Source organism: Amblyomma americanum, chromosome 8, assembly GCF_052857255.1.
Source record: "Amblyomma americanum isolate KBUSLIRL-KWMA chromosome 8, ASM5285725v1, whole genome shotgun sequence".
Taxonomy (NCBI): domain Eukaryota; kingdom Metazoa; phylum Arthropoda; class Arachnida; order Ixodida; family Ixodidae; genus Amblyomma; species Amblyomma americanum.
In genome coordinates, this window is record NC_135504.1 from 16430566 (window position 1) to 16443212 (window position 12647).

The following is a 12647-nucleotide window of genomic DNA, read 5'->3' on the forward strand; positions in this document are numbered from 1 at the left end:
TCGAGATTTCCAGGCAGGCGACGCGGCAGCAGCTCACGACCTGAAATGGGTCAGGCGGCCCCAATCGAGAGGTCATCGCGACAGCAGCAGCGTCTCGCTTAGTCGCTCCAGAGCCAGTTCTCGCCCAGGGCTTCCCGAAGTAGGAGCGGTAGGAGACATCTCAGCGTCTCGGCTTTTCCCGGCTCGCGACTTTTATCAGACAGAGGATGAGGAATATTACGACGCTGCTGTTCGCGATGGTCGCGATTGTGTCCGTTGTAGTTGCGGCTCCCAAGACAAGGAAAGGTGAGTAGAAATTGTTATCGCGCTTACTTTCTCCGAGCAAGTCAGCGCTTTTTCAATTACCGAATCCTTTTTTTTTTTTGTAAAGAGCGCGGCTCTGATCAGACTTGATAGGCAGTGCCTTGTTTAGAGCTCGTTTTATACTTTGTACCACATTGAATGCGTGGTATCGATGTTCGCTTCAACTGCCGTTTTGCTGAGAGAAGAAATTGACATTATCTGTAGTATATTTGAAACAGTTCCCTTTTCGGATCCGTAAGATTAACAACTCGCGTCAGTTATACGTCAACGACTCATGCAACAGACTGCGTTGAGCCTCCTGTATCACGCCAAAAGCCTTTAGAGGCATTTTGCGCTTCACGCAACCTTGTATAAGGCTTTAGTAGACGTTCCAGCTTTCGTATTTTCCTGTTCTTACTAGACACGACACAGTCACAGGAACAATTTTTTTGATGACAAGTACAGCATATTGTTCTACGAAGCTCAGAGCGTATTCCCGACATAGTAAGTCGTAATACAGATTATACGATTATTTACTCTAGGCAAGTAAATCTGTTTCAGGCCCTTTGTTTGCTCAGTGTGAATGTCGGCGCACGAGGATATGCCATAAATGTTAGTGCGATCCAGGTAAATATCGGCCATTCACGGTGTATGGGTCAGGAGAAGTGCGCTATTATACATTTGGCAGTAGAAGTCCTCTTGCTGAGAACGTCCGAGGTTGGAGGGGGGGGGGGGTGCATTTCTTTTCATCCTATCTTCACTGGAAGATAGGTTCAGTACTGCAACTTTTATACTTTCTTTTTCAGCACGAAAGAATAACAATATATTTTGGTTGTCAAACGTAAAAGGAGAATGATTACGAAGTTAAGCGTTTCCGTTCATTTTTAATTTGTTCATTAATTATATTCGAACTTAGAACCATAGCATTTGCAAGTATTAAAACCAAAAGTTGTTCATCTATGATCACTGGAGTTTTCCTTCGTATTTAACTTGAAAACAGTCATAAAACTCCACTTGTATTCTAGCGGGGTAACTTCATCCAGACTTAATTAAGAACATCGATTTCAAGTTTCACCGAACGCACCCCTGAATATTTGCTTGCGACGCTTTTTAGACCATCACGTTCCCGCCTGGCTAACTCCATGTTGTAGCACCAGCTTAAAACTGTCTTTTCTTTAATTTTTTACTTTTAGTAATTACTAGGTGTTGCTCACTGTGCTAACCAAAAGGAGATGAATAGCGTACTGAAGATGTCTTGGCCTGGCGATCTCAGGATCAGCAGTAACACTTATCTTGAAAACGCTGTATATAGCAACTATACGCGCAATAAAAACCACACTTACTTTGCCCACGTGGCTCATAATCGTTTGAAAAATTTTTGCCGGCAGTGGCCCAGGACTATATGGTTCGCGAAACGGATTGACGATGAAACTATCGCGGTGAATAAGTACGCTTTGGCGAACAATACCCCGGTTCGCCAAACAAGTGTTTGAGAAATTTTGAAGACAAGTCGGATCTAATTAAACCTAACATCTCGAATCTATGACTGATGCGGCCCGCATGCAGACAGACATCTAAGTGCTTGGGTGCAGATGACTTGTATAAGCAATGACTGAGTGTCGCTACACGTCTTCCCTCAGAGCATGGTTGAGCGGATAACAGCCAATTTCGCCTCAATGATAGGACATTCGCCGGGACATTGAACTAAATAATACGCATCCTGTGCAGTGACTCTTGGAACTGCATAAACAAAAGAAGTTTTGCAGTAGGCCTACTCTGCATGAGATATGAGCGTCAGCTTACGGTAAGATATACGTCTCCATTTTAGCTCCCTACCATTCGCATATTAAATGACAGCGTTAAGCTCCCGTCCAGCGCGGAAACCGCCGTGATTGTCGGCGTTGGTGTGTCGAGAAAATTCTGATTGGTCGATAAGGTCGTGACGTCACACGTCAGGCTGTGGATTGAAAATGATTAAAACAAGAGTGACATGGTCGTTACGACGTAATTTGACTGAAACGTCAATATTACAGTTAAGGATGTAAAGCTAAATAAATACGCTGAAAAGAAAATTGGAATTAATGACAGGGAATTGAACCCATGATCCTTCGGTTGCTACTCCTACGCCATTTAGGCACGTTCGTTAGGCTTGGCAAAAGAGAGACCTTGTGTATGTTGTGGTTCCAAATATGACTATTAATCCACGCTAACGAGTGCGTGTAATTTTAAGGAGGTATTATAAGGTAAGAAAGTAGCACATAATCATTAACGCTGCCTCGACATACCCTTAATGTGGAGCTTAAGTGTTCGCCTAACTTTTTTTCATATATGGCTCAAATTAAATCAAAATTTTATATACATAACGCGCACGTTAGGTGATACCTGTTAATTACTGGAGTTATGCTGCGTAACTTTTCCCCATGTTTCAGCAGTTTTTTTCTCTGCACATCTAGAAAAATTTTCGCGGGAAGAAAAAGTTTCAAGACAGGCGCAGACCTAGTCTCTCGCATTCTTCCCATTTGCGCGTACGTTCCATCTTAGCAATGCGCTACACAGCCCGAGAAAGTCAGTTCTCCGCTCAAATGATTCGTGGCAGCCCCAATCTTTCAGCGCCGGGCAGCTTCGCCCAGACTCGCGGGTAGAAAGACTGCGTCCTCGTGGCTCGTTTAACCAGACGCTCCCTGTCTCGCGAATCGTGGCCACCTGAAATCGTTCCCGAAGCCGGAATGCCTCCCGCGACAGCGGCGACACATATGATAGCCGCTGCCGGCCCGAAACCGGTCCCCGTGAACCGCACGTCGCGTAGTTTGAGCACGTGTGCAAACTGAGCGAAATATAAAAACAAAAGCAACTGGTAGAGTGCTCGTATGATGGGGGGGGGGGGGGGGGGAGCTGAGGCGCAGAGACAAGTTCCTCGTGTAGGCGTGCTATCGGAAGCCCACTTCGAACCAAACGCGCACGTTTCGGTCATCTGGTATTACTCCGACGGAAGCTGTCTTACGCAACGTCCTCACTGATAGCGCGTGCTGCCGGCCGTGTCGCTCTCATTCGTTGTTCGGATGTAGGAATCGGATTGGCCGCCTTGTCACTGGCTGCGAGATGCAGTGGAGTTCGCTTAATGTTGTCGCACCGAGACTAATAACAAAGAAGCAATTCCGGAAGGCCGGTGCAACCAGTTCCCAGTTTACGCCATCGTGTTTTGCGTAACTGAGAGATCACATTTTGTGGTTTCAACTGTTAGTTCATGCTCCCAGAATTACGTTCCTTTGCTTCATAGAGCCATTAGAGAACTTGAATAACGGAGTTAGACGTTTTCCTCAGTACGTGAAAAAAAAAAAATGATCCTGATTTTGGGAAGGATATCTCAAAGATTAGCATCAACAACTTTTGGGAACGTTCACTGTTGGAAGTTAATTGCTGTTCCAGCTTTTTTTTTTTTGCGGAGTCGGTTGGTACTGACCGCCTTCTTTATCTAATTGTTTTCTCTAACTTGCACTACCTTGAAATTCGCGATGCCTAACGACAAGAAAATGCGAGCAGTACGGCAATTAACCGAATCGTTACATGAAGCTGTGTTCGAACTTGGTGCATATTGTTTAACTTTTTCATACTTGTGAAAGGTTTGATTTATGATATATGATTTATGGGGGTTTAACGTCCCAAAGCGACTCAGGCTATGACTTGTGAAATGACGCTGTCTCTAACTACTTGAGGGTTAGATATAGCGCATACCAGTTGTTTCACCTAAGATGTTCTGTAATTTTTATTAATAGGCTTTTTGAGTTAGAAGAGCGTTTTTTCTGCACAGCATTGTCAGGAGTGTAGCGCATCAGAATAGAGCCAAGACGCGTCAACTGGTTAACTAATATTAAGGAGTTTACCTTTGTAACTATTAATGTTAGTCTCCTTAATTACAGTAAGTAATATATTAGTTTCTAAATTAAGAACACGTAGTTACCCTTGGCGCTATGGTGCAGCAAACATTGTCCACATCGCGGCAAAATGCATGCGCTTTCGATTAGCTTGCCGGCAAAGCAACCCCTACAGTGCGCTTAACTCATCGGGATAGCCAAAATTTGTGGGGCCACAGCGCCGAGGGTGACTACGTTTTGGAAATTCAAAAACTGATATGGATATTACTTATAAGTGGGATACATGCCTACCAACAAATAATGAGAGCAACGGTAATAGTTAAAAAAGTTAATTATTAAATTTGCTTTAACCAACCTACTAGTTAGCACGTGTCACTTGTATTCTCATGCGCTGCATCGCTGGCAATGCTATGCTCCAAAAAGCTCTCTTAAAATTGAAAAAAAAAACATTGTTTGAAAATTGCGGAACTTCATAGGCGAAACACCCGGTATGTATACTCGAATGAAGCTTGAGTTCTGGAAATGAATTTTTAGCGCGCTGCGGTTAAGTGACTTAGTTGTATTTCGTATGGATGCACATGTTCGCATCAATCTTTTTGTTAACCGCTCGGTCTTTCCTGTGCCACTAAATCTCCCTCTCTATAACTGTGTGTGTGCCTGATATGATTCCTCAATCTGAACAACTTAAACTCTTTCGCTTGAGTTTAATTGTGTCTTCCCTCAATTGCTTCTATTGTTGAGCTCTTATACCGCTTACACTAGAAGCTCTTAATAGCATTCGGGAGGGCGAGTCCCCTTGGAACTGCGGCTTTTTTTATATTCTTCTCAGTATTACAAAATATGAATGGTGCGAAAATTCACCTATACCCGGAAAAGCTGGCCTATCCACAAAATGTGCGCAGGTGCAATGATAAAGAAGTCGTAAATCCGGGGTAACACTTATATGCAACGGACGTCACATGACGCGACTGTCTTAAGAAAGCCAGTGTGGCCAACTTTAGCGACCTCCAACGAGCAAAGAACGAGTTGTGCTAAAGTATAAAAAACAGCAAGATAAAATGACGTCTCGCGTGCATAGGCGTTAAAGGTCAAAATGAACGCGTAGTGTTTGTAACGTTATAGGTGCTGAGTTTCGCTGTGTGATCGGTGAAGATGTTGTCCTGCAGTCATCGACATTAACCGCTCGCTATCCAAGGGTGTTGTAAAGAAGTCCCAGTGACAGCCACAATTTACTTTAGAAACGAACTTATATATTATAATATTAACAGATGGCTCTTGGCGGTGCAAGGCCCGATTGAGTGGACATAAAGTGCACTGGACCGTAGGGCTCTAGACTAAATTAGAAGGCCTCAACTATCTTTAAATAAGAACAAGGCCGTTATTGTATTTCGTTTCCATTTAAACGTGCGCGCCGCGGCCTGGGAACCGAACCCTTCGTATGCTGTTTAAAAGCAGAGTGCCATATTGGCTATTCTCACGAAATCCACGCCGCGATGCATCGGAACCGCGAATTAGTCTGAGAAAGTTTTGGGTTTGGTGTTAGGATGTTTAATGTCCCATACTGACTCAGGCTATGAGGGACGCCTAAATGAAGGGCTCTGGATAATTTTGAGCACCTGGGCTTCATTAGCGTGCTCTGATATGGCACGGTACAGGGTCCTCCAGCGTTTCGCCTTCATCGAAATTCGACCGCCGCAGTGTCCAAAGATATATGAGACAGATACTGCGCCATTTCCTTTCCCCCAAAACCAATTATTATTATTATTTAAGCCGTTATCGAACCCACGTCTTTCGGGTCAGCAGCCGAGCGCCACAACCACTCAGCCACCGCTGCGGCGGTAGTCGATAGGGCGGTTCACATGCAAGCGAATTGACGAACAGAGCGAACAGCGGCGCAGCGCTGCGAAGCGGTTCGCGAGCTTTCGTTTCACATGCGCGTTTCCCACCGCCGCGAAAACCAATGTTGCTGGCAAAAGATATGCGCCTGCAACCAGTTTTGGTTGCCTGCAAACACAAAAAGGCGTAATATATAAGCCCTATTTTGTCATTTCTTTTCACAGTTTATTTAAATAAATATAATTCATGCGTTTTAAGCTCTAAACAGCACTTTATACAATTTCTTTTTAAACAAAAGTTCGTACGTGCGGCGTACAAACTCGCGTGGCAACGCCGAGCCGTCATTGGTTGAGATGCGGTGGTGCCGCGTCGCCGCCGCGAAAATTTCCAACTCGCCCGAACCTAGCCGCTCCAGCCGCTGGATTGATTGATTGTAAAACATTTCTTGCGTCGAGAGCAGATTGCAGGAGACACACTAGATGGCCGCTAGCCCATGGCTGGCGGCGACCTCATTGGCCCGCTCGATTGCCCGTACTTGAATGTTAGGGTCCGAGCTGGCCAGCACGGCCTCCCACCGCTCGGGAGAAGGGAGCTGTATCAACTCCGCCGGAGGCGGATCATTTGCGCAGTTCCAGAGAATGTGGTCGTATGTGGCCCTTTCACCGCATTTATGGCAGTTTGGGTCGTACTGGCCAGGGTACATGAGGGCAAGCCGCTGGAGCTTCCTCCGCCGCTTGAGAGATGGTATATTCGCCGCGGCGGCGGAATTCGCGAGCGGTTCGCTTGCATGTGAAAGAGGCTTAAGAAGGATCGGCGCGAAAGACCGCGCTTGATCTGGGTATAGTTCTGTTTTTGTTTATTTGTGCAGCTTTGTTTCTTAGAGCCGGCTAAGCCCGAAACACATGCTAACTTGCTCAGGGTAGAGCTTACTCAAACTATACCACTTATTTCACTATCAACTCCGTAACGTTTGCGGGGTGATACCCAAAACAGTTGCTGTCACGGACTTACTGCACTGCGTTAAATGTCTAAGAAATCCTTTTTGTTTACTTTATACTCCATAAACTTTACTCTCGTCGGTATTGCAGATGCCTTGCAATGAAGTTCGTGTTTACTTCACGATTCTCAGTCAAAAATAAATTCACAAAAGAGGTGTAATATCAGTATGTGTCGGCAGTGCAGCAGCATTAGCATCTGTTGGGGCCTTAGCGGAAGTAAGGCAACTTCCGGTCTGATGACGGCGCATTCCTCCAACCAATGGGAATGTTCCCGTCTAGTGACGCCACTTCCCTCCAGCTAATAACGGAGCTGTGGCCTGGTGACGCCATTTCCTTCTAGCCAATGAACGACGTATTTTAGCGCCATGGGGTTTTTAAGGCTATAGCATTAAAAAAAAAAGTCTAGTTGATCCTGACGTAAAATCTACAACTAGAAGCGAAGCTTGTCTGCAACAAGTTCAAAAAGTTACATGGATAAACGACGAACCATTGAAAAGGAGCGACTCCTTGATACTGTCAGGTTCAGTACTGCTTCAATGCTTTGGGATCTTCTATGTGCGATCCAACGCTACGGCTGAGCATATAAGGTGCTCGTCAGATGATTCTCGCTCGGGCATCTGCGTTGATATAGCGGTGAAAATAAAAAAAAAACGTGAACTGAGATGCGAGTCGCTGGTACAGAACTCCGGGGGGTCGGAACTAACACATAACCCTACCTACCCACCGCGATGCCTTTGCGTGTAATAATAATAATAATTGGTTTTTTGGGGAAAGGAAATGGCGCAGTATCTGTCTCATATATCTTTGGACACCTGAACCGCGCCGTAAGGGAAGGGATAAAGGAGGGAGTGAAAGAAGAAACGAAGAATAGTTGCCGTAGTGGAGGGCTCCGGAGTAATTTCGACCACCTGGGGATCTTTAACGTGCACTGACATCGCACAGCACACGGGCGCCTTAGCGTTTTTCCTCCATAAAAACGCAGCCGCCGCGGTCGGGTTCGAACCCGGGAACTCCGGATCAGTAGTCGAGCGCCCTAACCACTGAGCCACCGCGGCGGGATGGAATCCAGTAAGGAAAAAAAAAAGATTTTTGAGGAAAGGAAATGCGCAGTATCTGTCTCAAACATCTCGGTGGACACCTGAACCGCGCCGTAAGGGAAGGGAAAAAGAAGGGAGTGAAAGAAGAGAAAGGTGCCATAGTGGAGGTCTCCGGAATAATTTCGACCACCTGGGGATCTATAACGTGCACTGACATCGCACAGAAGACGGACGCCTTCTGTGTTTCACAATTTCTTGTATGCCCGCAGACGACCCAGTGACCACCGCCGACCCCAAGGCGTGTCCCGGCTGGGAGCAGTGGCAGGACTGTTCCGGCGACGACTGCCGGGAGCTGAGCTGCGACAGCCCCATCTCGGGCCTGGACTGCAAGGACTGCACAAGCGGATGCTACTGCGGTGACGGATACTTCCGAAACCACCAGGGAGAATGCGTCAACTGGGACCACTGCGCAAGGGAATAATAAACACACACCACTCCTATTTCTCCCGTTCCACGCTTTACCCTTTACTGCCTCTCCGCGCAGTTGGACTCCATGCCCAGCAATTCTGGACAAAAGCATTTTCGAGCATAAAATTGTTTATGAACCCAATTTTTTCATATAGTGTAAGATTTCACTATAACAATCATATGGATCACCCGACGGCAGTCTTGAGTTTCTTCCTTTATTAAAGTTTTTGCTATCGTCAAAAGCGTTCCCTGTTGGTTTTCTATGGGAGCCTTCATTGTTCGATGCGACAGATGGAAACACTTTAAAAGAAACATTTTTCTACATATCACAAGAATTCGCCATTAGCTTCATTGCTTCTCTACGAGTATCTTACAATTTTTACGATTTCCGAATTTCTGTCCGGAATTGCTGAACTTGTCTGGACAGAAACATTTTTGAGCGAGATACCTTTTATTAACCCATTTTTTTCATATAATGCAAGATTTCACTACAACAATCAATATATCCGCAGATAACCCGATGTAAGTCTTGAATTTTTTCCTATGTATGTTTTTTCTGCCGTCAAAACCGTTTTCCATTAATTTTCTATGGTAGTCCTAACTTGAACTTGAACTTGATCTTTATTTACTAGAAAGGCTAGTGGGTCACCTGGGCTAAAAGCTGTAATCAAACAGCTTGACGAGGCCCAGGCAACTCTTACAAGGCAGCATAGACGAGACCACTAAATAATAACAGTACTAATTATAACGATGAAAAAAGGTTAACATGAAATATTCAGCTCTACAAAAAATAAGAAACACTTACAAGTAGGTCAGTAGCAAATATGTACACAAATACTGCATTTTTTTTTGTTACAGATTCACACAAATCGCATGAATAATGAGAAGGCATCTTCGTGAGTAATTTGAAGGAAACTGTGAAAGAATAACTATGAAACACTGTAGCGAAAAACTGCATTACAAAATTTGAAAAAAAGCTGTAGCAGTTGAACAGGTGTTAAACATTTGATGTGTTGATATTTGTTTAATACGGGCGGAAGATTGTGACGTGAAGACTGGAGCTTGTAATCGGTGCGGAAAAAGGGTACGAGCCGTGTGTCTTTACTGCGTGTGTTTAGGATGTTAGTGTGATGCTGCAATGGACCAGTAATTGCCAAAAGTGACCGAAAGCTGACAGGTGAAAAGTAATGTGAGCGTAAGAGCCTCTATTCATACATGCAGTTTACATGAAGAATTTTGTACTGCTGGAAAAAAATGTAGGGTGGAAGATAGATAATCTAGACAAAACATATGACGAATAGCCTTTCTTTTGTAGCACGAGAATTTTGTTCAGGTTCTATTTAATTGTTGTACGCACACCAAGCTGCAGTAATTAATTTGTGAGGCAAACAAAGCGTAATATATTTGAAGTTTTATTTTTACCGGAAGAATAGCCCGTGTACAGGATATTTCCCCAGTTGCAGGGGAAAGCTTCTTACATATTTTCTCAACGTGTGAATACCATGTTAAATATGAGGAGAATGTAACGCCAAGAATGTTGTGACGCTCAACCACTTCAGTATCCTGTCCATCAAATTTAGTTGGTTGATCTAAAACGAATACTTTATTTCGAGCCCGGAAAAGCATGACCTGGGTTTTTCAGGATTGATTTTAAACTGATTTGATTGTTACCAATGACCAGTTTTTTCAAACAAATGATTACATCTGATCACTAAATTATTTGCATCGGTACCTGAAAGGAGAATATTGCAGTTATCAGCATATATAACGAAATTAACTGCAGTGTCGACACAAACTATGTCGTTAATGAACAGATTAAATAAAAGAGGACCTAACACGCTCCCTTGCGGGACGCCATTTAATATCTGTGATGGGGATGACATTCGATTGTTAATACATACGCATTGTGATCTGTTTTCCAAATATGACTTGAATAGCTGAAGAGGTTTAACACGAACGCCATTTATTAAGAGTTTTCCAGTTAAAATATCATGATGAAGAGAGTCAAAAGCCTTGCTAAAGTCTATAAACAACCCAAGGGTAATTTGTCGGTTTTCAACATTTTGGATAATGTGTTCTTTTAGCGTCAGGGGTGCTGACTCTGTTGACCTTCCCTTTCTGAAACCATACTGCGGATCTGAAATAAGGCCTATCTTATTGAAAAAGTTATTTAATCTCGTGTATAAAATTTTCTCAAAGCCCTTTGAGAGAACTACTCGATGCAATCGCTGGAACCACTAAAAAAATATTTTCTACATATCAGAAGAATGGGCCATTTCCTGCAATGTTTCCTTAACGGTGTATTGCGATTCTCCGGTTTTCGAAATTTTTGTCTGAAAATTTTGGACATGTTTGTACTATGGGTGATTTCGGTGAGTGATGGTTTCAAGAGAGGATCGTAAAATTCACCGAAATCACGGTAAGTTTGTTGGAGAAGTACTCAGAAACTTCGCGTAATGAAGATACAGATCTGAAATGAAAGGTTTGACAGGAACTCCTCTGTTAGTGAATAAATCATGTCGTAGAAGTATCGCAGGCGAGCCACCACGTAATGAAGGAAATGAATCCAAGTTTGATGATATGTTTTTTGTGTTATGAGGCAAGCAGCTGTGGTATAAAGGGGGTAGATTGCTTTCGGTACGATTCAGGGCATGCGCCTTCGTATGGATGCTGAGAGGTTCCAGGCCGAGTCTCGCTGCATTGTTTTTTATTTTTCCAATAACATTTGCCCTGCCCCAGGCGATGTCATGGCTGGAGGAGACCAGATGTTCCTCAAGCGCATTTTTTTGCCACGCGATATCCGTCGACCTCTATGTAGGGCTGCTTCCCGGTGTCACCGATATACTTCATCGTCATCACCAGCCTTACTGCACCCACTGCAGGGCAAAGGCCTCTCCCATGTCTCTCCAACTAACCCTCTCCTTTGCCAGCTGCGCCCACCCTATGCCTGCAAACTTCCTAATCTCATCCGCCCACCTAACCTTCTGCCGGCCCCTGCTACGCTTACTTTCTCTTGGAATCCACTCCGTTACCCTTAAGGACCAGCGGTTACCTTGCCTTCGCATTACATGCCCTACCCAGGCCCATTTCTTCCTCTTGATTTCGACTAGCAAGTCATTAACCCGCGTTTGTTCCCTCACCGACTCTGCCCGCTTCCAGTCCCTTAACGTTACACCTGTCATTTTTCGTTCCATGGCTCGCTGCGTTGTCCTTAACTTAAGCTGAACCCATTTACACATATACCCATATACATACGCTTACAAACAGAGCAAGATATATGTGACAGCCGCGAACTCCTCACTTTTTATTTTGTCTTTCAATGTAACCACTGCGTGCGTAAGCTTCGACGCAGGGACCCGTGATGTCGACTTTGTACGATTGAAACATCGGAGACAAGCTTTCGCTTACGCCGGGGTCACACGGTTTCGGGATCCTTTTTCTTTTCTCTTGTCAGCAGGTTGTGGTGCTTCATTAGCTATCTGATTTTCTTTGACCCGTGCATACTAACTAGGATAGCCCGAAGACAGCAGGTCGCGAAGTATGGTGGCCAGATTAGGCGCTTTTTTCATTATTCTCCGTGGTTGGGTAGAGATTCTCCGCACAGCGCAGAAATGGAACAACCAACGACTTCTTGTCAGAGGCCGGGAGCATGGAACTCAAATTAACCAACAGCATTCGTGAAAAATACACTGTCCAAGGGATTTGATTCTAAGTTATGTAGCGGGGCTGTCGAGCACATTTCACTGTCCTAAGCTTCGGAAGATTGAAGACACGTGTCCGCCTCGTCTTCGATAGACTAAGGTCACTGAGGATGCAAAAGGGACGCGCTGCAGAACTTAGATGGAGACCATGGGGCTGCATATTCTTGACAAAGGCTGTACATGCCGCTGTGTGTGTACTTTCCGAATACACTAGATAACATTACAGCGCCATCAAGATTTATTGCGATGTCTAGGAATAATAGACAGCTGTCAAGTTCTTCCCCTGTCGTGAATTGTGTGGCCGGTGTTATACTTTTTAGGTGCTGCAGGAATGCTCTAAATGTTAATTTCATAAACATATTAATCTAGAAAAAGGTCAATTAGAGCCATAGAATTATTAAAGCATAGAGAAAGTACGCACTCTTTCCGAGACCGCAACGGAATATTGAGGGT

The 12647-nt window shown here is 44.5% G+C and overlaps 1 protein-coding gene across 1 annotated transcript; it reads left to right on the plus strand.

The window, feature by feature from the left end:
* Positions 1 to 8525, plus strand: LOC144100985 (ixochymostatin-like). The gene is made up of 2 exons (XM_077633944.1): positions 1 to 285; positions 8295 to 8525. Exons 1-2 carry the CDS (start codon positions 207 to 209, stop codon positions 8504 to 8506), a joined length of 291 nt encoding a protein of 96 aa, XP_077490070.1. The 5' UTR covers positions 1 to 206; the 3' UTR covers positions 8507 to 8525.
* Positions 8526 to 12647: the final 4122 nt, after the last annotated feature.

What these genes read in the sequence shown, in the direction of transcription:
- LOC144100985 (XM_077633944.1), top strand. Translation starts at nt 207, where the DNA reads ATGAGGAATATTACGACGCTGCTGTTCGCGATGGTCGCGATTGTGTCC. An exon ending in GGCTCCCAAGACAAGGAAAG is followed by an intron (nt 286 to 8,294) that starts GTGAGTAGAAAT and finishes GTATGCCCGCAG; the next exon opens with ACGACCCAGTGACCACCGCC.